The sequence below is a fragment of the Corvus brachyrhynchos genome, unplaced genomic scaffold (genome assembly GCF_000691975.1).
Source record: "Corvus brachyrhynchos isolate BGI_N302 unplaced genomic scaffold, ASM69197v1 scaffold255, whole genome shotgun sequence".
NCBI classification, from domain to species: domain Eukaryota; kingdom Metazoa; phylum Chordata; class Aves; order Passeriformes; family Corvidae; genus Corvus; species Corvus brachyrhynchos.
This window is the reverse complement of record NW_008238358.1, coordinates 1,302,203-1,327,141: the sequence shown is the minus strand read 5'-3', so window position 1 is coordinate 1,327,141 and position 24,939 is coordinate 1,302,203. Positions and strand designations below refer to the sequence as shown.

Genomic DNA, 24,939 nt, shown 5'->3' with positions numbered 1-24,939 from the left:
GGAAAGCTTCTCTTTGATCCCATACTTTATCCCAGATCTCGTCCCAGAAACACCCCTCACAAGACACAGGAAGTTCGATATTAAAAAGTAAGTCTCGAGAAATACAGGAGAACCTTTTGAAAAGCCAGATGAAAAAGTGTTCTAGATCTCCCGGTTGCATTACTTTTTTGTTTTGTTGTTCAAGGATTCCTTTTACTTCTAGATATATTTTTCTCTGTGGCTCAGAGAGCCCCATTTCCCACGATTCCTCCATAGTCCAGAGAGAATATCCAAACCAAGATGAGAAGAGAGAGGTCTAGAGTGGTTATTTTACTCACGAATCTTCCTCAGGGATCGGTATCTTGCTCGCATTCCTCCACCAGTTTGTTGCAGCGGGGATTACTGCAACAAGCATATTTCAAACCAGGAGTCCCGTGGAAACGACGTATATATGGACAGATTCGTGGTAGATGTTTCAGAGATGTTTATTTCTCCAGCCGCATGGCCGGGGCTCCGCTCAGGAATCCCGCAGTCATGGGACCCCAGGGTCCTTGGTGTTATCAGGGAACCCAAACCAACCAATGGAGAATGAATCTGAGCAGGGGCACGGAAACCCCGTGTCTCCCCCCCCAGGGCCCATCTCCCAGGGCTCCATGGCAGGGGAGGGACCCCAACACTTTGTCCAGTATCTTGTGTTTGTTGCAGAACTCTTGTGGTGTATATATAGCACATTGTATAATTAAATTAAGAAGTGTTACATGACAAACTTCTGCGTGACAGCTAATATGTGAAAAATTAATCTGTTTCAATTTTGATGATGGCAGATAGTCATTTGCTACAATTCTGCAGGTTATAGTTGTTTGTCAAGAGTATAAAATAAAACTCATGAAATAAACAGGATCTGCATGCCTTAATCTTAGAGCATTTATCCTTGCAAACACCTAAGAAAAAAAAGTCTTAATATTCCTATTTTACCTGCATGAGGTCTGGGAAAGAGGCATGAATATGTACCCTGTGCCTGTGGGGAAGTTTACAGGAGCAGAGACTCTTAACATTGCTGGTGGTCTGGGCCATGCCAGGGTTTCTGGAGAAGGATCACCTTTCCTTTCAGAGCATGTCAAAAATTTGTCTTTTCCTTACAAGGGAGTTAATTTCTCAGTTTTTCTTGTTCTTTGGGTCATAATTTCAGTCATTTTATGGGCAATTTTATCATCTTGGTACAGTTGTGTTTTTCAACTCAATCTGCATGGGTTTTTCCTTGCTCTTGGAGGTCTTCTTGTCACCCAGTGCCTATGCCATTTTGTAATTTCTTCTCCTGCCTGCTGATACTGATACATATTTTTAGAATGGTCTCATCATGAAAAGGAACTGGAGTGCTTTTCCAGCTTTCTCTGCACCTGCCAGGCTTCTAAGTTACGCACCCTCTGATTAGTGTTCATCACGCAGGTATAGAACTTAGTTTAGTTGCTAATGCTTATTTTCTCTTCATGGAATGTTGCTAAAGACTTGTACAGCTTGTTTCACCTGAGGTAATTATTATGCATCACCAAATATATGCACTCATTTGTCTCTTGATCCGTTAATTTGTAATGGGGATTAATCAAGCTCTGTGCACACTCTGTTCATATTTACTGTTTTCCTTATGCCTTTACTAGGGTGTTTTAGACTATCTAAGTCCTCCTAGGAATTTTCTGAGAGCATATTATTGTTTATCAAGTTAAACAATTCGTTGCTTGCATTTGGGATTCTTCAGAAGAAGGTTATGATACCTGTTTGCTTCATAATTTGGTGGCTGCTGGAAACATTGACGATGAGAAAAACCCTTGCGATACGTTTCAGAGTATTCAGTTTTCTGAAGTGGCCAGGTCTTCTCTGGCATGTCACAAACCAGACAATAATAAGCTTAGGCTTCTGTAGACCTCTTACAATTTTTGCTGAATTCTGCAAGCTGTCTTGACATAGGAACATGGAAGGAAAAGTGATAAAGAATATAGATTGGGACCCGCTTGATTGATATCCGAGCATCAGTGTTGAACTGATAGGGAGCAGGGGGAAAGCTGGCCACAACAGGGTATTCCCAAGAGTCTTTTTGCATTGCTAATAATTTTTTTCTTTTTTGAAATGAATCGTCTTAATCTTGATTGAGATTGCATTGTCTGAAAAACACTGGCCAAAACCAACCAAACAAATGAAAATCAAAACAAAATGGTGAGAAAGGAACAGTGTTTCTTTAAATAGAGTCCCAGTAGAGTAATTCTTCCAAAATATGCCTTGTTTGTGGTTCCTGTGTCCTGAGGAGGTTTTTAAAAAACACTATTTTGCCTGCAAGAATTGAGATGGGTACTATGAGGAATTTTTCCTGAAAATTGTGAGTTATATTGGAGTATTTGTAAAATATTGCACTTTCTTCCAATAGTGAACATTAGAGAAATTCTGAACACAGTATTTTGTAAAGCAAAGTTCGTTTGTAGCTCTGTGAAATTCACAGGATTTTCAAAAGTCAAAGAATTTAAATTTTATAGCAATGATTTTGATAATTTTTTGGCTTTTTTCTTGTAAGTCAAGTTTTTTAAACTGCTTTTCCAAAACTGTTTTCATTAGGAGTAGAAGGTTTATAAAGGGAAATAATGAGTCACTACAGACCATCTGTCTGTCTCAATTATCTTTATTTGATTGAATGTAAGTAAGGAAGCTTTTATTAATAAAATAATATTAAATACTAAAACTGGTTTTTTTCCACAAGCAGTAAAACCAGCATCTTAATACCTTTTATACTGTTCCTTCTTAAAGAAAGTGTTACTTGTAATTCTGATTTATTTAGGTATTTTTCTTGTTGTGTTTTAAAGTCATTAGGGCCATGAGGGACCACCAGGTCATTAACCCTTCATTTAAATAAGCAACATTAAGAGATGTTAGTAAAGGTAATATTTCAGCCTAATTGTGAGCTACTTCATGCTGTGGACAAAAGGCTGTGGAAGAAAGAAAACTACTACTGGCCCTGCTGCTTTCACTACTTTCCTTCCTGTTACTGAGTTTGGTAAGCTTTAAGGCCTATAATGCTTGAGCAAAATAGCAGCTCATCACCCAAGGAAATTATCTGAGCCTTCTCATCAGCAGAATCCCTTTCTAACTACAGCCAATAATGGATGTTTCAGAGGGAAGCAGAAAAAGAGTACCATGATTAATATTTCATGATTGAGAAGCCTATTCAGTTGAACTTTAAGGTCCAGACTTGGATTGTTTTATATTCCTCACTCAAGCAGGAAAACTGTTTGATTTGAAGAAAGTCAGTTCACTGGTGTAAGTAGGTGAAATCAGTTGCAGGTGGAGCAAATGAGCTTCAGTATGGAGGAATTTTGGCTCCTCTGTTTAGACGTTAATGGGAAGTTTCTTTGCCTGGATTCTCTTAAAACATTTCACTGCGAAAGTACTGGGAAACTTTTCAGGACTGTATCCCTTGGGAGTCTGAAAATTTTAATTTGACATTTTAAGAGTTGAACTTTTTTATAGGAGACACTTGAAACATTGGGTCATTGGAATGTTTTTTAATGGAATGAACAATGACAATCCTCTTGTAAATTCAGAAGGTGGCTTTTTGTTGTTTATTTGCAAGTAAAGATGTTCAGGGTTAACAAGCTAATGCCATTAGTGTATAAAATCTTGTATTTTTCTGTGCCTCCTTTCATGTTCCATACTAGGTCTGAAAGATTTTCAAAGTAAGAACAGGGTCTTGGTACTCTATAGATGGTCAGATTTGTCACAACTTTTAACGCTGAATTCCTTAGCACACAGTACATGGGAATACGGGTTGAAAACCTTGCTTTTCTTAGTAAAAATTTCTGTGTTAAGGAACAGTAAACATGAATCTGCTTGGAAGTGGATGTTTAGCTTAATAGCAGTGGATTAGTTGAAACTCAAAGGGTAATTTATGCATAGATAATTCATTTTGTGTTTTCATTATGTTCAGTTTTGCTGTCTTCCCACTTCTTTTTAGCAGAGGTCAGGGTCAGTTCCTTGGTTTAAGTACTGTAGATACATAATTAAAGTGTAGCTGAAGCATTTTTCCCTTCTCTGTGTTTTTCTATTTTTAACCTACTGTGTCTTTCATTAGTCTAACAACAGAGAATTGAAACAATTTGATTTAAAGAAAAAAGACACAAAGCCCCAGTGCTTGCAGGCTGTCTGATTTCTCTCTAAAATGTCAGAGTTAATCTTGTGAGAACTAACTAATTTTAGTGTGGAAAAAAAAGTCTGGAATAACTAGATTGATGCATTTTAGTTAGGAGGAGGTGATTTGTTTCCTCTTCAAACCTGAAACTGGATCATTGTGACATTATTTCATAGTTAATATTTGAACTTTATGGGTAGTTTGTTTAATTTTGTGTAGAATGGAGCAGCTGCTGTGTTCCTGTCTCTTACAAAAGAGTGACCAGTTTTCTTAACTGTACATGGAAAGCTTATCCTTGCGTGGACACTGAGCTGCTTTTTCTTTTTCTTGTAAGGTGCTCTCTATCCCTATTTAGATATTGTTCAGATTTTCATCATTTGAGTATGTTCACACTACATAACATCTTGAGTTCCAGTTCCTTCTTCAGGGCTTATCAAGACATTTTCATCAAAGGTTTGAGCACTTAGTTGAAAAGAGGGAAGGAAAAATGTGGGAAAGGGGTAGGAGGTAGGTGGGAAGTTGCTATCTGACAGCTTTAGTTGAGCTGAAGCTCTGGAAGCCTTCTCTGGAAGAAGGGGGACAAATAACTTTATTATCATCAGTAACTATTGGTTTAGTATGGGAAAAAGTACATGGACAGATTCATCACCCTCTTTATTTGGATAATGCTGTGCATGCTTCCTCTTTAAAATCCCCTGTAGGAATTTGACATCCCCTGTAGGCCTGTGCTCTCTATCAAATGTCAACACCCTTTGTCGATGGATGCTTTCTCTGCTGGAATGGCAGCATTGGAGGAAGAGGCATGGAACTAGAGGTGCAAGTGAAGAACAAGCAAGGAGATACAGCTTAATAACTGCATCTGGGAGCTGTCTACATCTGACTTTTAATTTGCCTTTTACTTGGTCATGGTCAATAAAAACACCACAAAGCATGTTCAGAATATCAGCTGTGCTTTTCTGTTTGCAAGGGAAACATTGACATTCTGCACTAAAATTTTTTTCAGATATGGGATCGTAGTAATCTGAACCTTTTCTTAAAAACACTTGAGAAAGTGTTGACTATGACTAAAATTGCAAAAGAAAATGCCTTTGGAATGGGAAATACTTCGTGTTTACTCAAGCAGTAGATTCTTGTGACATACACATGATGACAAGCTTTTCCTAGTAACCCATGCAGTAAGCAGAATTTCTGAGGTACTGTCTTCACTGTGTTGCAAAACAATTAATCTGCTTTAGGCTGTGCCTACTGCATTCTCCAGGAGAAATCTTACCAAGATTCTCTGAGCGTTTGTAACTGGGGAAGGTCAAAGCACCTCAGTGAACTCAGTCTTGCTGCAACAATGCGAAACGTTTATTTCTGGATAGAGTTCCCTTTTAAGCATCTGTGTGCTCAGTAGTTGGGATTGGTTCTTCAGTTTTCTTGGGTAGTTTGCAGAGAAGCTTTCAGCTAACAAATCTTTTCCCTTCATGTAACTCACGAACTGCTAATTCTTGATACAGGTTTCAGGAGAGAGAGATATAGGATTCCACAGCAAGGACACTGCAAATCTGAAGATCAGATTGATTCACCACTAAATATGACCATTAAATGTGCAGCATTCCATTTAAATTTTCTTTTCATGTTGCCAGTGCTGTGCCTGCACATGTGTACACCTTCTCTATCTCTTTGCTGAACAGTACTTATCAGCATTTTTAATAATATGCATAGCAAGCCTTCCTGACAAATGTGATAGACAGTAAAGGATCTGTCAGAAACCAATATCAACTAAAGAAGAATTTAAATAGTAAATGATGACAGCTGCTTCAAGTTAAAAATCAGTAGTACAGCATTGAACATGGTCTTGGATCAGGTCATGCTGGACAGGTGTTCTCCCCTGAGTGAGACCTGAGGTACCTTCAGTGCAGCGAGGGGAAGGGAGATGCCAGCATGGATTGGAAGACGCCTGAGTGCCGTGTTTCTGGTTGGGGTGAACCTTGAACTTCGGAGAAATTTCACTGACATAAATGCTTCTTAAAAGTTCACTTATTTTGACTGCTGTAAGAACATATTTGTATGTACTCCATAGCGACCAGGTTCCAAGTTCAGAAAGGACAGGATTTCCTGAGGTGGGAGTTCTGTCTGCTTCTTGAAGAACAAGCAGGAGATACTCAGAATGCAGCACACTGAGGCACCCTCTGTGCATTGCTCATCCATGCTCCCAGCCTCTCATCCCCAGCTAGCAATTTTATTCCAGAACTTTTATACTGACCTGATAGGCCAGACTTGTGTTTTCTTTTACTGCAAAAGGCATTTAAGATCTGTAGGGGAGATTTAAAAGAGGAGTAAGCTATGAGTAGGTCATTAACTTCTGGAATTCTATTTTTTCCTTTTTTGGGGGTTTGTTTGTTTTTAAAATGTGTTGAATTTTGCAGAAAATCCATAAATTACATTCTCTGTTGTCGCAGCTATCAACTTACATTAGATAGCAATTCTCCTTTCTCCCACTCCTTTCTTTAATTTTTTTAACCTAGCTCTGTCAAACTGAAGAGTCCTAGCACCTTTGTGTCCCATGTGCCTTTGGAATTTAGTAATTAATATTCTTAGAGCTCATCCTATTTAGGATGTCACTCAGCCATGTCCTATTCCTGAATACTTTCTCCAGTACAGTATAAACTGTAAGCCAGCGTGAAATAGTACAGTGCTGAATTCAGCTGTCCTTGTGGGCAGATTAAACCTGCCCGAAGGGAGACAGAACGAGTGAATGATACCAAATGTGTCTGAATCTCTAATCTTTGAGGTTCTTAAACAAATAAAAAATCCAAATCAAATCCCAGGTGTCTTGGTTTTTAAATTTTTTAACTGTCATGCTCTCATAGGTATAATATAAAAATAGCATGTCCTCAAACATCCATGAAGGTTGGTGTGGAGGGCTGTTTTCTTCTCAGATGTAACTAAGAGTCCCATTTGTTTGAGAATGAGAAGTCTATTTAGAGTCATGGATTTTTGATTAAAATTATAATTCCAAAGTACCTTTCTTAATACATGTGTACAGAGTGTGCTCTTGTTCTGCACATTTAGTGCTCTAGAACATCCATAAGTTTTAGGATGTACCAAAATTTTTTAAAGTAATACATAATGGGCATGTAGGCTATTTGTTCTGACAAAGAAGCCTATTTTTCTTAGTGTAGATTTCATGTTAGGTTTAAAAACAAGTTTCTTTGTTTTCTTTGGCATTGATCCGACTTATAATTGTAAGTGCATTGATTTAATATGACAGCTCACCTGTCTGTCATGATAGCCCTCAAAAAAATTCCTGCTCTGTTTTACAGTTGCTCAGGAAGACAACTCCTCCCTAGAGTACACTGGGTTATCTGGGGACAGCTGTAACTTACTTAAATTTTCCCTGTACAAATGAAAGCCCATTCACTACTTCTGATTATTTTCTGAATCTAAAGGGCTTGGCTGCTTAATTTACTTATGCATTTTGATTTTGTAGAAGTTCAAAAGACAGTAAAAGTAGCCCTTTAATTATCTTTCTTTGTGTATTGAGAGAATTGGAGGAAGTAGAAGATGGAACTGAAAGAGGAGTTAATTTCCTATGCATGCATTGTTGAGTTTTTTGGTAACCACCCTGATTAGCTTTTCTAACCAGCTCCACCAGAAAAAAAAGTGTTTAAAAAATTTTACAGGAAGATTTTATCAGGAATTCCCCATGTGATTAATGAAGAGGGGGAATACAGGAAAGAAAAAATCCACAAATTCCTGTTGATGGTGCCTGCGCTATAAATACAGTAAGATGTAAATCTGTTATGTTGGGATCAGTGGTGGTTTGTTGTTCAGGGTCTTTCCATTTAATATTTAGAGAACATAAATCCATTACAGTGCCAGCTTTTTTGGAAGAACAGTTTAAAAAAAAAAAAGCTCCCCAAAACTCACTCAGTCCCCTAACTCCAAGAGCACAAACTTATGTAAGCTTATTTTCCAGTCTTATTCCATATTTAGCCCATCAAGATAAGAATTATTGTATCTAGGGCAAATTGCTTCTCATTAATCATTGTGCAACTGGATAAAGGTTCATAACAACTACAAAATATTCCTGTGTCATTAGGAAGCAATGCCAGAATTTGTCTAAGGTTATTTGCAGTAATTGTGCCCCTTGTGAGAGGGCTTAGCTGTCCTGTGTGGGTTCATGTTGTACCTAATGTGCTGTAACTGTGTGCTGCCACTTCAGGGGTGCTCACAGATTCCTGATGAGTATCGGTGCATTTTTGTTGATTCTTGCATCAAATCAAATGATCATAAGACCATGGGTCAGCAAAATCAGTCAGCTGGTGCCAGAGGAAGTTGTGGTACTAGGGAAAAATCATCTGAGGGGGAGGGCAGGGTGGTAGGAAAGAGTCGGCACGGTCATCTTATCTAGCAAACGTATGCTCTCTAGCTCTGGTGCATGGAGAAAGATCAGAAGTGTCTTTCTCACTTGTAGTCTGCGCTTGATGAGTTAAACTGAGTCCTTAACTCAGGGCAGTATCCAAAGTGGCCGTTTGGTTCAGTTTCATGTGTTCTGTCCACACTGTAGGATTGACATGCGCACTCAGAGCTCTCAGTGAGGGTGTTCTGAATGGGTGTGCCTGGGAGCTGCCTGCTGGCCGCTAATCCTGAGCACTGGGGGTGTTCAGTACCATGGGAGGGGGGAGGGAGTGTTTTGGAAGATGAACACTCTTACGGAAAGAAGGAACAAGATCTACTGAAATACAGACATTGCTAAGGTTCTAATGTTAAGGTTCTAGCCAGTTCAAGTACCTTTCTTTTCAAGTCATGGTCACCCAGAATAGAGTTAAGGTCACTGTAAGGCTGGCAGTGTAAAATAGTCAATAGGAAATGAAACAGCACATGCCATGAAACAGCAAAAATCTGTCAGAGATAATATAGAGGTTTTTAATAATGGTGTTTGAGGAAGGAAACTTCTTGATAAAATGAGCTGAGTTGCACTACTGATCACAATTTGTTTTGTTCTTTGTTTGTCAGGGAGGTTGTATGCAACTGAGGGAAGAAATCTGTATATTTAAATATGATTTGACTTTATAGGCTCAATGTTCTTTATGTGTGATCTTCACGTTTATAATGTGGCCACATGGGAAAATTGACTGCAGCAGCCCACATGGAGCTTGAATTAAGAACATGTAGGATAACCTCCCCCCTTTTTTTTCTGATGATGAAGTCTCTCCTTGCTTAAAAGCTTATTCTTTAATATTCTAATTAATTTACTTGAAGGTTAACTTAGGAAAATGTCTAGTATTTGATTTCTTTCCCTTTTAAAAAACACAAATGCTAATCTAAAAAATTAAAGAATTTCATGGCTGTTTTACTTTTCATTTTATTTTCCTGTATTAGTGAGCTCTGAGTCAAATATTTTTGCTACCCTTTCTGGTATCTGATCAATCAGGAATTTATTTTTAACATGGAGAATGCTCTGAATAAGCATATTGTGTTTTCCTGTGCTCTTTTTTAGTGAAATGACAAAAACAGTGGAGATTTCTGGGGAAGGTGGACCCTTGGGAATACATGTAGTGCCCTTTTTTTCATCCTTGAGTGGAAGGTAAGATATTTTCTGCATTGCTCAAGAAGTATATTAATGAAAGGATTTCAGTTGTGCTTATCTTAAAATACCTACTATTTACCAAAAGAAAAACAAAAATTGGTCTATGACACTGTCTTCCATTACCAAAATATTTACTAGTCCAAGTTCTGTATAAGACAACCACAGAATCATTTAGGTTGGAAAAGACCTCAAAGATAATTGAGTCCAACCTTTGACTGATCTCTACCTTGTCAACTAGACCATGGCACTAAGTGCCATGTCCAGTCACTTCCAGTCAATACCAACATCTTTGTTCATATACCCTTTTAATTGTCTCTGGTTTTATTCTCTGAATGGTAAACTGGACTCAGTAGTTTTGTGTAGTGTTGGGTTGGTTTTGTTGTGCTGTTGTGGGCTTATTTGTTTGTGTTTGTTGTTTCATTTTGTTTTTCCTAATTGAATACCTCTGCATAGGCTCTTCCTTAGTGATATACCAGACAAGAAGAGTCAAAAATATTGCTTGCCTGCCCTCATATTTTTCAAGCCATCTTTTAGATTTGATTGTACAGCATTTATAAAATGTGCTCTATACCATGAACCTTTCTTTGTCACAATACAATTACTTTAATTATAAATGATTTAACATAGTCCACTGAGATCACAAAAGCCTATTATAGGAGCGTGCTCATATTGATGTGCTGTAGTTAAGACTGCGTCAGCATTTTCATTATAACTGTTTTCCAAGCTATGTAACTTGGATGTGTTAAAAAAAAAATCTAGGCTGAAATTTGACATACAGAGGCTTAGCCAGAGAGTTAATTTGACACTGGCAGCCGTGAATAAGAAATGGGAAATTGCCAGAGACATAAATGACACTACTTTATAGTAAAATGGCTGCCTGTAACACGGAGACAATTACTGCAAAAGTAAAAATTGTCTAATTCTTAAACATTTCTTTACTTGTCAGCTTTCATGTAGCACAGAGAATATGAAGGATTGAATTACGTTTTAAAGGTCTCTTTTCTTGGCAAGATCTGAATTTGTAAGTGGACCCAAATTAATTCAGATTGTTTTATTTACCAAAAGGGAAAATAGATGTCCACCTGCTGCCTGTAAAAATGTCATCACTGTCTCAAGAAGAAAGTTGGTCTTTGATGGCAACTGTTGGAGATCCGAGTTGGGTCCTTGGCCTTGTGCCTGTTTGTCTTGAGAAAGCCACTTGTGTTCATTCTGAAATGCAGACCGTAGTTCTTTGATATGGGCATGCTATAAAGGTTGTAGTGTGTACACTGTATTTCAAGATCATTCAGTAAAAAAATGTTGATGAAATTGCAAAATATTAAAGTCGGTAATTATTGTGACTGAAATGCAGTTTTGTACTCAAGTATCACTGTGTTGGGTGCAGGTTTTAAAGACCTCCAAGAAGAAGCGTTCCTTGGTCTACACTGCATTTGTGTTACTATGTCTGTACTTACAAACGCTTTTGGGGATCCGCCGGAGTAGAGGGGTCTTTGACAGATGAACTAGTTGTTGTTTAGGCAGTTGTATTGAAATTTTAGTGACCCTTGGCAGACCTGTACTGATACCTTTGTTAAAGCACTGGTCTGACTTAAATGACTTGACCCTCTTTTTAAATCTAGCCTGACACTACTGTATAAATTGTAACTCATCATAACATGAGAAAGTACAGATGAGCATCTTTTATTTCTTTTGGTGACATGATAGAATTTATGAGGACATGCTGGCCATGACTAACTGGGTCTGGTATTTCAGTTGTACAGTTATCTTCTAATAAGGTAATGCTGGTTTTAGCCTAGTGCTGCTGCAGACCAAAGTTTTTCTACAGGTCATTAAAACACCATATTAATTTACAAAATCTTAGTTTATAGAGGAACTACAAAAGTAATGGAAATAATTTCCCCCGTTTTGCACTTAAATATCATTAAAAACAGGAAATTAAAATTTAATAGTGCATTAAAATGCTAAAATTTAGGCTGTGGAAAAAAGTAATGGAGGAATGAATTTAATCTGCCTCAGTCTATGTAACTCAAGCCACTCAGGCAGTACAGCACCCACAAGTTTGAGACAAGAAGGCAATCCTATTGCATTATATGAATACAGTATCTAAGCACACAGGATTAGTAAGCAACCAACTTAATTTGTGATTTTGTTTATTTCTGTACTTTTACTTGTTTGCATTTTAACACAGTTGTGTTTAATTAGTTCTTAGGGTTTAGGTTTTCGATCGCCACTAGTTGGATGTCATCAAAGGGGCTGTGGCCCCTCACCACCACTGCCCCTTTGAAACCTTTAGGGAAGGATAACACTTGTTACAAGAGAATCTTTATGCTATTAAATCACTTTTTTCTGTTAGATACTTCAAAGAAGCAATATTCAGTCGGAACCAATTTTTCACTTAGTAATAGATAGGAGAGACGTATAAAATTTTAAATGTTCTTAGACAGTAAATCTAAAATCAGATGCTCAGTGAATATAGTGTCATTTGAAGCAGTTAATGATGTGCCGTCAATCTGTTGAATGGACTTATATATCAGGGTCAGTCATGAATCTGAGACAAAAATACGGGGCCTCTGTTTTGTGGTTGGAGTGCTGGCACGTTGAAAATTGCACATTAATATTTTATGGAGTATAAGCGATAGAAAATGGTCTCTAAAGGTCGTCTTTGATGACTGTCTTTGGTGCTGATGGTATGGAAATTTAGTGGACAAAGGTTGATTATAAAAGTTCTTCACAAACACTCCATTGTCAGGTTTTTTGGGCACTGTACTGGTATTATTGGATATAGCTATGTTGAATTGTAGTTTGCAACACAGAAGTGTTCCAGGTAGGTCAGGATTAACTCTGCTCCCAGCAGAGTTATCAACACTGAAATTTTGCACCACCCACACTGGGTCACTTATTGCATTATTCTGTGCTCTACCTCTGTTTTTGCTTGAACTTAACTTGTTAACAAGCAACTTGGGTGTTGATGTTCTGCTGCTGTCCTGCCACATGAATGAGTAGTGTTGCTGTCTTGTATCAAAGCAAGGGGCTTTGGCAACTGAAAAGTTTGAGGCGTTTTCAGAAGCAGAAAAGTCAGTTATTTTTTGTCATTCAAATGCCTGTTTATTTTATTATAGTCAAGGTAGAAAATTACTTTTAATCTGTTTGTGTGTTTCTTTGGAGCAGTGGCAGAAAAATATTGCATAAGCTACACTGACATTTTTAACTGCAGAGGGATCTAGGGATCTGTTTCTCCAACTATAACCCACAGGAGTTAAGGCTCCCCAAGTTCTAGCTAGTAGTAAAGCATTAGTGTACAGCAGTTTTCCTTGGTGTTTTTCGGCATCCCCTTCTTTTTAGTTAATAAGTCAGCTGGAACCTTTCTGTAGGTTAAGGACTTCATAGATAGGGAGACCGTCTACTCTATCATTTCATACACATCTTTTTAGTGGATATAAATTCATATCAGCACAATAAAGGTAGTTTTCACCTGTGTTTTGCCTTTTAGGATGCTGGGACTCTTCATCCGTGGTATTGAAGAAAACAGCAGATCTAGGCGTGATGGTCTTTTCCATGAAAATGAATGCATTGTGAAGATAAACCATGTGGACCTTACAGATAAAACCTTTGCACAGTAAGTGCTGGTTTACTGATACTTTTAACTAACCAGGATTTTATACAGTGCTGTGTTTAAGTGATTAATAAAGGGATTAATATTTATTTCAGAAAAAATGCCTGTAAAATTGATATGTGCCAGAAACTTTGTAATTTTGTCTGAAACCTCCAAATAAGGTGAAATTTGAGGAGTTCTAGTGAACTTACTGTGCTTACTTAATTTAATAGCATTAATTTTTGTAATTGCTATCTTCCCTTTCTAGTTCTTCTGTTACTTTTACCATATTGTCTTTGTAATTTTTTCTTCATAAGACCTTCAGAATGAGTCAACATCACAGCATGGTTTTTAATGTTCTTTTGCAAATAAAATAAGATTTTCTTTTTTTGTGCTGCAGCTTTTTGAGCATTTAATTTTTTAAAAAATACTTCTACTGTCAAACTATGATTACTTGAGCTAATTGGTAAGTCTCAGTTCTTATGACTTTTATTAAGTCTGTTGACATTTATTATCCATCTCAAATATTTTTGAAGTAACAGGTTGTTTTGATCATCTATGAATTAATGTGACATTGTTGTACAAAAGAATAGCCTCTCAAATTTCACAGATATTTGCTGTAGTAATTAAATAGTAATTTGTTTTTGCTTTTAATCCATATGTTTAGACAACTGAGTGATTGTGTATAATATAACAACAACCTATTCAGATGTCAAGGGAGTCGAAGCTTAACTTTCTAAACAGTAAGCCAAATGTTCAAGGCTTCTAGACTGAAATCAAATACATAATTTCACAGTTAGGAATAAATATTTGCAAAATAGGTTTTCATGAAACCAGCATAGTTCTGTAGCTTAGGTATTCTTGTTTCTGAGACTGTGCTTTTTCCCTCTTGATAGCTTTTCAGTTCCAGCATTTTGCGTATTTGGTGGTAAAAGCACTCTGCTGTGATGTCGTACATGCCATTCTCTTCCATCCGTGGAAATTCCTAAATAAGATATCAATTTTAGCAGAACATAATTGTTGGTATCTTATTAAAACACTTGTTGCCTCACTGTGCAGTTTTTTAATGAAATTTCACAAATGAGATTTTGCTTGAATCAAAACCTCTCTTTTCAAAATCATATGTGATCCTTTTTTTACAATTTGTTGTCTCTGTGTTTTCTTCTGGATGTAACTAGATCTCCAAAGGCTTTCAGCCCTTGAGGTGTTTGTGGAATGGAGAACTCGGTATGTTTCTCTGTAAGGTTGCTAGATTTTGGGGCAGTCTGAAACACGGCAGGAAACTTTCTAGTTCTCTGTCAGGCTTTCCTTCAAAATGCAACATGTAGGACACTTACTTTCTAAAAGCTTGTGTAAAGTTTTGAGAGTTGGAAGGACTATTTACCATAAGAGCTTAGAGACCAGTCTTTTTAGACTCTCTCTCGGTCATTGAGAGAGAGAAAGGTGACTTAAAGGTGATTCAGAGCAGAGCCTGATTTCATTGGTCCGAGTTTCCTTAAGTTACAAAACCAAGTAGTGTGGTTGCAGTGGCATTGCATCTGAGGAGAAAAAAATGTGTCCGTTGAGGGCTCAATGTCTGTTTGGGGACTGGGGGGAACATTTTGGATGAGCTCTAGCCTATTCCTAAGTCTTACATTGTTCTGCTGAATTGTTTTCCAAAATAGCCTTCAACATCATCTCTCTTCCCTGGCTGTGGAGAATGGCTACAGAAAGACTCTTTCCAGGTTGAAGCTAATCTCCATGAACACGCCTTTTAGTTTTCATCTGGCATGACATAACTGTACTACCGTGACAGAAGTCCAAGTTACAGAAATCCAGTAATTGTAAAAGATGCAACAAAGTATTGTTCCAATGACTGTTGACCCAGAAATAGCAATCAGATTCTCCTTTGAGAGGAAAATCTGTTGGCTAGTTTCAAATTGACATTTCTTCATAACCCTTGTAAAAGCTGTTTTAACACTTACTGTTACGTGCTGTCTCTTTCTAATTTCAGCAGAGACTTTCTAGAATTGCCCCTGACAATTGCTTCTTCTGCAGCTGTAACAGCAGCAGCCTACTTTCTGTATTCCCATGTTTATAATAGCTATGTATTGGGACTGTTGGTCTGCTTTTTCATTTGCTGCTAATCTATTCAATTACATTCTGTTGTGCTGCAGAGTTTCTAGCACCTCTTTTAACTGACTCCCTTACTTCTTTAAAGTATGCATTTGGGGTCTCAAGAGATACAAATTTCTCCATTCATTATTTTTTCCCTTTGAAGTGCAGCCAGTTATTTTGCCCCTGAAGACTGCATTTAGACTTTCCCATAGGATGTCTTGAGTTATTTCCACTAATTTTTGTTTGAAGGAGATCTTATGTTTTCTCTTGCATATATTTTAACTATTAATCTTTTGAAACTAAGTTATTAAACTACCTTGTAATATATGACCAAGTGGCTACTTGTAACAATGAAGCTGGGGTGCAAAAGAAACCCAGTTAAGATTTTACATCCTTATGCTGGAAGCATGCAATGGTTTCAACTATCAGGGTAAAATCTGTCCTTGAGAACTTTGACAGGCTATAGGTGAACAGATAAGCTATAACCTCTGCAGACACACTGGGGCACAGTCTGTTACAGCTCTGAAACTGAACCCTTGAGGGTGATGCTAAAAGAATGCCTTCCTACAACAGTCTCCCTGCTACCTTTCTTTTCCAAGTTTGAGGTTTTTCTCTGGCAGCATCTCCTGTCAATGAGCATTGCTATTCTGACTCTTGACACTCGTACACTCGGTGTGGCAAGGATGGTTCTTTCCCACAGCAGTGTCCACTGGGACTGACCCCTGACTTTAATGTCTTCATGCTACAGAAAACCCTCTTAAAACAGCCTCTCCTTTCCACCACCTACAGCTGCAAGGTGGAGGTACTGTGCAGCTCTGTTCATCTGGGAAAGCAGTAGGTGTGTTTTCAAGACATTTATATTTGCAGTGGCTTCCTTCGTCAGTGTGAAAAAAAAATTATTTCAGAAGTACTTTCATCATTGATTCCTGTTACATAACTGAGCGTAAAGCCAAAGCCAAGACTTCAGCAAAATACTTAGACTGACAAACACACTACAGAAGGGTAGGAGATAAGTACAATGTTCTTAGAAGGACTCCATGATTTATTTAAAATTTAATGTAGCCATTACTTCCCCTCTTGCTCCAATTCAGCTAAGCAGAAGTTTTCAGTTTCGTTCTCAAAATGCGTTTCACCTACTTCTTCCATTTGTACTCAAGTGGTCTTCTGCAGTATGGAAGAAAATCAGTCCACTTCAACAGAAAGTAGGAGAGGAAAGCATAAAAGAAGGAAGTCTCCTTTGTTCCTTTAGAGTCCAAGGTTTGTAACATGGTTTGATTGACCAAATCTACGGGTTATTCAAAATCCAGGGAAGGCTTTATGAACAGCTCTTTTGGCCAACTTGTCTTAATTGCCTTACAACCCACGGGAATCTGAGCACGGTGTTGTTACCATGGTATCAGTTCATAGAATCATAGAATGTCTTGGGTTGAAAGCGACCTTAAAAATCATCTCCTTCCAACCACACAGGCATCGACAGAGGGTGGGATGTCACCCACTAGATCAGGTTGTTCAGGACCCCATCCAGCCTGGCCTTGAACATTGCCAAGGATAGGGCACCCAACAGCTTCTCTGGGCGACTTGTTCAAGTACCTCACTACTCTTTGAGTAAAGAATTTCCTCCTCATGTCTGGTGTAAACCTCTCTCTTTTAGTTTAAAACTGTTCCCCATTGCCTTGTCACTATCAAGGGGAGTAGTTTCATTAAATGCTCTAACACAGTTTCTGGTGTTGCATTTGAGCACATCTGTAAAGGCATTGAGTATGCAAAGCCTGCATATCCACTTAGCAAAAGGTTGTTGGTTGAAAGATGTGAGTAATATTGACCTATTTATTTATCCATTTATGTAGAAACACAAATAGTTGCACCTTTTTGATCACAAGGTTTTTTTCTAATGTCTGTGTATCCCATACCCTCATCCTATTCTATTGCTGTGGAATCAGCCAGCAGTTGCATTAGGGATTACAAAGGAATCTGAGGAGCAATTAGACTGGATTTGGAGAAAATGGAGAGTTGAGCTTGCTTGGAGTAGATGTATTGACCAGAACAATTGGTGATGAGTGCTCAGTGTGCCTCTGTGCCAACAAGAAAATATGTAACAGACAAGCACTTGAAAAAAGCAGCAAGCTGTAACTTCAGAACTCTTTTGATGAGCTTTTGCGATCAGGACTTCCCTTCCTGATGCTCTGCATGAAGAATTGTGTTCATTAGTTTATTCTGGCTGATATGTTTTCGTAGCAGCTTAGGAATCCCGACAGATACACTGCTCCTACTTGAAATATAAGGAAATGCTCTCATTTTGAAATCTTATTTCATGTGTACTCTTCTAAAAAAGGAATGCTGTAGATGTGAAGATAAGGTAAATTTTCATCTTATTCTCTGTAAACAACTTCAAATTTTACTCAAATTTTCTGGTTTGTTATGTGAATTTTCATACCTTTCTTTTAAAGGGCTCAGGACATCTTCCGTCAGGCAATGAAATTTCGAAGTGTCATCTTGGAAGTCCTTCCTCCATATAATCGAGAACAGTATGAGAAGTCTGCTATTGCTCCTCTTTTTATTTTGAATAATGAGGAAGGAGTTACAAAAACAAAAATTCCACCTCCTCTTCATCCAAAACCTGCTGTGAAAACAATCAATCTTTCTGGAGCGAGCTTGGAGTCAGGTGTACAGGGAACATTGCAACAAGCTAAGAGCCCCAACCTCCCATATCTGGGTAGAAAGCCATCTTCTCCCTCACTGTCTCCACTTATGGGCTTTGGCAATAAGAAAAATGCAAAGAAAATAAAGATAGACCTGAAGAAAGGTAAGTCTTTGGAGATGGTATGATTAATTCTGTATCATGTTCTCTATAGTGATACCTTAAATTTTAATTTAACAAGTGGCATTAAAAGTACAAGCAATTTATTTGCCGTTTAAAAGTTCCAAAACTTTCCGAAGGTATAGGAAGGTTAACAGTAATGTTCCCTACGGTGGGCTTTCTCATAAATTGTGGATGTATGTTACCCAGATTTACTGGTTTTTAAGACATCTCTGCTACTGATTGTGGAAGCAATTCCATTAGCAGCAAGTGATTTTAAGAGATAGTTCAGTCTTTTCACAAGTGTAGAATAAAAGTTTGAACTGTTTGCTGGTGACCTTAGTTATTTTATTCAATCTTGTAATTGACCACAACACTGTTACGGCATTCTTTTAAAGATAAGTTTTAAAATATGCTCTGCTCTGTTTCATGTTTTCCAAGAGCTTGACCACAGATTTACCTGTCTTTCCCTTTCTTATTTTCTGCAAACCTTTTTTTTTCCCCCATCATTTTTTTTCAGCTGTCAGGAGGCCAAATTCGTGGGTGTATCTTTAATTGCTGTACCATGCAACTGTCTGTTTTTGAATGGAATAACAGGTTTAGGTACATGTAGTAAAATGTGCTTATGCAGATTCCAATTACCATGTATATTTTCTATTTCATTTCTGTCTCTGATTTGGCTGAGAGTTAAATTTGATCCTAGAAGTGGCCCTTTTGAAAACTGTAACTTTATTCTCATAACACATTACGAATGTAATCAAGCTCTCATTTCTTAATTTTTATTGCTTCCTTACTTAAATCACTTGGTTTTATTTCTGAGCTCTTTAGCTTTGTATTAACAAAACCTACTTCAGAAATTCCCCACTCTAGATCTCATGATTTTGATTTTGAAACATTTACATTTTTAGAAATTATAGCAATGTGATACTGACATGATGATATCTTCGAAAACTATCACATTGGGTAGTAATACTGCTCAATATAAAAAGATTTTTATGGACCCCGCTATTCCCAGTGATTTTAATGGCTTATAAGCAATACCTGCTAATATTTACTTCACTCCCTAACTATTTGTTATAACATATCTGTTAACACTTGAGGTTTTTTATTCAAACAACTTCACTAATGGAAGCTTAGAAATACCACTTTGTCCTTTCTGAACAGCACATCATCAGTTTTTGCATTCAAATCATGTGATATTTTTCCCATTTACCAAGTTTCAGTAAAATCTGCTAAATTATATTTATGCTCATAAATAAACAAATCCAATTGCTCTGATTCTATGAAAGACGATTGACATTAATGTGAAGACTAATATTGAAATGACATAGAGAAAAGATAAATTCTTTAAGAAGAGAGTTCTTCCTTGTTTTTTATTACTGTGTGCTTACCAAAGTATTTCCATCTGTAGCTGTTGTAAGAGGGTTTGGGTATGTTTTGCCATCAATAGATGTCTTCTCTAGACCATGCAGAAAACTGGCTTGTGTTTACACTTTTTGTTTGCTTTCTTTTTTAAGAGTTAACCTGAATGAGTCTCTGGGGTATCTTGCTGACAGTGTTTGCTTACTTTTAATGATCATCGTTTACATGTTGAAATTTATGTTGTGAGTTCTTTATCTGACATTGTAGGTCCAGAAGGACTTGGTTTCACGGTGGTTACCAGAGACTCTTCAGTACATGGTCCTGGTCCAATCTTTGTGAAGAATATTTTACCAAAAGGTGCAGCAGTAAAAGATGGTCGTTTGCAGTCAGGAGACAGAATCCTGGAGGTTAGGATAAACATGCACTGTATTTGCATTGCTGGAAATTGATTGCTAGTTTTGTCATAAATCTTTTATTTCCTCATACATATTATTGGTGTATAGAACTACAATTCTTGCCCCTGGTTTTAAAAAAAGTCACTCTCACAGCTTCTATGCCACTTGTTTGTCAACAAGTGTTTTACACCACGAGGTGAAAAAGTGGTTCTTTTCACAAGGGTCCATGGGGTGTTTGAACAAGGAGAACCTGGTAAGATCTTGTTTTTTAAAGCAGATAAATGTATCAGTTTAGGACCAAAACATGTCTTGCCTCTTCAGCCACTTCCAAAAAACTCCAGTTAATATCAGGCTGGTTAAGTGCTCATTTTGTGGTAATTTTGCTCCAATCTGTCTGTTGAAAATTTTCAGGTATCTTGTGACTTACGATCTTATTATCTAATGGGTTATTTCTACTTCCTAACCTAAAAAGCTCTTAAGGTAAACAGTTTTAATACTAAGATCTCGTTTCTTCACTTTTCATCTTCGAAGTGCTTTACAAACTAATTAAGCCTCACAAACCCCCTGCAACGTGGGTAAGTACTACAGAGCTGTTTTAACAGATGGTGAAAATGAGGAGGAAAAAGGTTAAGTAATTCGTGCAGGGCCAGAGGGGGAGACAGTATGGGAGCTGTTGCTAATTCTTCTTTGCTCTCAGTCACTGATTGACACTGTGTTAGGTGAGGGGAACCTAATAAACCTGCTAAAGGCAGTCATACTCAGAGATATGACATCCTCTGTTCTTTTGTGGCTGGTAGGTGAATGGACGGGACATCACTGGCAGGACCCAGGAAGAGCTTGTAGCTATGCTGAGGAGCACAAAGCAAGGGGAGACTGTCTGTCTGATTGTGGCTCGTCAGGAGGAGGCCTTTCTACCTCGAGAGCTGGTAAACTTGTTATTCTTTCCAGAAGAGTGATTTGGAAACAATTCCATGTTTTAAAACTAGCCCAAGAAACAGAAATGAACTGTTGTCAGCTGAGAAAGCCGACAAAAGGTAGTCATATAAGGCTTGTGTCCAACAAGTATTTATACTTACATTTGATTTTGAGGGATATTTGATTTTTATCTACTTTACTTGCAATTCCAATCTGATTTTTCATCCCCAGAAATGACAGCATAAGCATAACTCACAGGGGAATACTGTAAATTAATTTTGTAAGTGTGAGGTCAAGCATAACTAAAAATGGGTTATTTGCTTTCAGAAAAGCAACAAGCTTTAAGCCAGAAATTTAAAGTGCATGTAATGAGCCTGCAGCTTATCAGTAACAAACTAGTGAGGATGGCTGCCCCCAGGAGATGTCTCCTAAGCCAGGTGCCCAACTGCAGGAGTGGGGCGGAATGGAATTCCACTGCCCTCCTCTCAAATTTTGGAAGCAAGCTTTTCCTTGGCTGCTAGCCTTTGACTTAATAGGCTCTTGCTTGTCTTTTTTCCATCTCAAGTGCTTAATTTTCACTTTTTAAAATTAACACTGGCATGAAACTGTGCTCTTTTCTCTCACAAGAGAACTGCATCCGTGTAAAAGTGCTATCTGATACATGTTTGTTTCCCCCTCAGAGAAGGTCATTTCTTTGGTTGCCTCTTCCTTATCTTGATTGATGGCTATACTTGACCTTTCATTAAGTCCTCAGGATAAGGGAAGGACAGCATTTCCTGCTTTTGTCTCATTTTATCTCCTTCAAAGAACACAAACCGCCTTCATCCTTTTCTTAAGATGCCGCCTTCTTGCTTTTCCTTTAGACTGTTGTCAGGATCTTCTACAGAAATCCTCCATTATGTTTCCTCACAAAACACTGCTGACAGTTTTCCTCTTGTTTCCTTGTTACCTGTTGGACCTTGTTGAGGTCAGGGTTGCTTGTGATAGGATAGGAAGCTGGAGGGGCATTCAGGTTCTCTCATGTGAGTCTTTTCTCTTGTATCGCTGGTGCCCACTTTTTCTTGTAGTAGAGCAGTTGTGAGGTGTCATAGCAAAACTATTTTTATATCCATTTTTCTCTTCTATTGTGTAATTTTTAAGGAGTATAATGGCAGTTTTCAGCCTTGTAATTGGGCATTTGTTGTCAGTGATTCCCAAGGCACCAAAACTGGTCATTGCATTGCTCTGCTAAGTAAGCCCTGAGCTGTAGAGTCAGTGTTTGTGTGGATCACAGGGAAATTTCTGAGTTTTAAAGTACTAAATTATCTATTCTATGAAGAATTTCTTTTCATTCACCAGCTCTTCTAAATAAGGGCTTATTTTTTGAAAAAGCTACCCATCAACAGTGTTTTCATGTGGGTTTTTTAAGTTATAAAGCACATTACTTAGAATAGGTACTTTAAAAAAAGGTATGCATTCTTCTCTTCTCTCTCCTGTTCCCCCAACATTATTGTGTATTGTCATAGTGCAAAATCTGCTGGAAATCACTGTAGCAGTGTGTGGGGATAAAAAACTGGAAGAATCTAAAAGCTGTTTATAATTTTTACCTGCCACAGTTGTGTAATATTAAATTCTGGTCTCTACAGCAAGGATTAACTACCTTTCAAAAGGTGATTTACTTATGACTGGCATGATTGAAATCCATGAAGTAGCCGCATTTATCCTGCTAGCTTGACCTTCGCCTAGTTTGCTTCCTCTGTGTAAGGATGATCCACAAGTGATGGCCCTCACTGTAACAGTGATGATATGGGAATTCTAATATTGCTCTGTGTTTCTCGTTATCTCAGTCAAGTACAACACAATACAAATGAGAATTACTGCAGTACATTACGTGAATTTATGGAACCAGCCCATCTAAATTATAAAGCCCTTCAGCAACATCTGGTAGCTCACAGCAAAAGTGTGAGTTACCATACCACTAAGCTACCAGATGTTGATGTTAACACAATGCTTGTTAGAATTCATGAGATGTCTGAGAATAGTCTCAACAAAGATTAAAAAAAAAAATTAAAATTGGTTTAGCTTTTTTGTTTGGTTTCAGCTTTAGCCATGATATTACATTGGACTAATCCTCTGCTACCTCAAAAGTTACAGTACTGTTTTGATCAAAGAGGAGAAAAATGCCAGCACTTTAAATGTTTGTTTTTGGAAGGAAAAGCAGTGGATAATCCAATGTCTTTCAAGGACAGCTGTAACTGAGTGCCCTGGCTGTGTAACATGCATGCGGAATTTACCTGAATACTTGGGGATTTTGTTAATGCCTGGCAATAATACAGTAATTGCTTTATATCAGACTTGTTCTTGCTTTGAGCAGTTCTCCAGGGACTGTAATCTGAGATGTTTTCTTTAGATTCCCTTTACCTGTTGAAAGGAAAAGGAGAAGGGCCACCTAGTAAATGTACCCACTCCCCACAGCTTCTGTGGCAAAGACGCATCTGGAAGCTGCATCCACTTGAAACCCGTGCACAAAGCAACTTTTGAGCATGTTGCTCCACTAGAACTGGGTTTTTATGTGGATTTGCTGGAGAGAGTTTGATAACTGCATGGGTACAAAGCAAATAATGTAATAAAGTCACACTGGGTGGCATTTGGTTGCATGGGTCTGTAATAATATAATTTTGACTTTACGTTGTAATAAAGCTGTGGCTTGGAGAAAGCTTGGTCTCACGAATATTTTCTCTTCAGTAAGATAGGTGGGAGCAGAGTTTGGGTATTTTGTTACTGTGATCTATGCTTACGAATTGCTAGCCAAGTAGAAAAATATATTCAAAGTAGCAAACCTTTGCCACAGCAGCTGAGATGTGATAGGGGTGAGGATGGATCAGTGTTCCAAACAGGCATTATTAAATTATAGGGAATTGGGGCTTTGGTTACACTGACTGATGCCACATCTGAGAGTTACACGGTTACAGTGTTTCGTACATAACGAGGGAAAAGAATTGAGAACCCAACATTTGTAGGGTTGTTACTCCTTTAAAAAAAAAGAAAAGGAGGCTCTAATGAGATTTTTTTCATATATTGAAACAGATCGGTGAAGTAGAATTTGGACCAACCACAGGCTGTCCTCCTTATTATCCAGTTAGCCAAATGTTCACAGTAATTCATACCAGCTGTTGACAATGTAGCAGCTAAGTAAGGACCTGATTCCAAAACTCCAGGGGAAGATCTTGATTAACTTAATTACCACAGTCTATAGAGTGGCCAGTGATTAGTGTGTTCTTTAAGGTGCATTTGGGTTTTAAACTGTGTAATAGTCTTTTCTAAAGGATGGTAAATGTTACAGAAAGAAACTGGTTTAACTGAATAGGTTTAGATTTTCCAGCTCCTCTCAAAGTGAATGGAATGCACATCAAACTGTGGCTATCATTCTGTTGTGTTTTGGAAATACAGTGTTTTGATCATGTGTGTCTGTTGCATCATGTTTTTTCTCTAGGGAAAATGTGTGATCTGAAAGTGCCATTTCTTTTCATAATGGTGCAAAATCACTTACTTCCCCTTCTCTTTCTTTATCCCTGCATTGGTAGAACAAGGAAAACTACTTGAACGAGAACAGCTCTGGTGCAACCCATTCTGTGCTATGATCCTTTGCAGTTCTTTATTCTGTATGATGCACACAAGCAGAGGAATGTGACTGTTCTGCAATTGCCAGAAATAGTATAGCACCAAAAATATTTGCATGCATTTTTCTGTAAGTTAGTGCACATACATTGTAATTTTTGCATGCACTGTATTTTTTGTTTTAAAGATCTCTTTGACTTACCAGTTGCAACTGTAGTTGCTGTTCCTGTGGTTTCTTGGCGTATTAACTGATCCCTGAAGAATGGGGGGTGAAAGGGAACAAACCATCATTTTTATAACAATAGCTAAATGAACAACAACGTACTGAACGTAGTATTGGTCTTTAAGTCTTTTTTTACATGTGTATTATACAGAATAGAAGGAAGCAGGATGAGTGGCAAGTTCAATTAAGCGGTTTTTCCTACGTACCATGTGATTAACTTTTATGTTTCAGTCTTT

General features: G+C 37.8%; 1 protein-coding gene across 1 annotated transcript in view; it reads left to right on the top strand.

Moving 5' to 3' along the window:
• Window positions 1-24,939, top strand: part of PARD3B (par-3 family cell polarity regulator beta) — a 382,717-nt gene that overhangs the window by 144,805 nt on the left and 212,973 nt on the right. Inside the window, exons 6-10 of the mRNA XM_017735561.1 lie at window positions 9,636-9,722; window positions 13,216-13,341; window positions 17,862-18,217; window positions 19,841-19,980; window positions 20,766-20,894. Coding sequence (XP_017591050.1) covers window positions 9,636-9,722; window positions 13,216-13,341; window positions 17,862-18,217; window positions 19,841-19,980; window positions 20,766-20,894 — 838 coding nt within the window. The remainder of the gene's footprint in view (window positions 1-9,635; window positions 9,723-13,215; window positions 13,342-17,861; window positions 18,218-19,840; window positions 19,981-20,765; window positions 20,895-24,939) is intronic.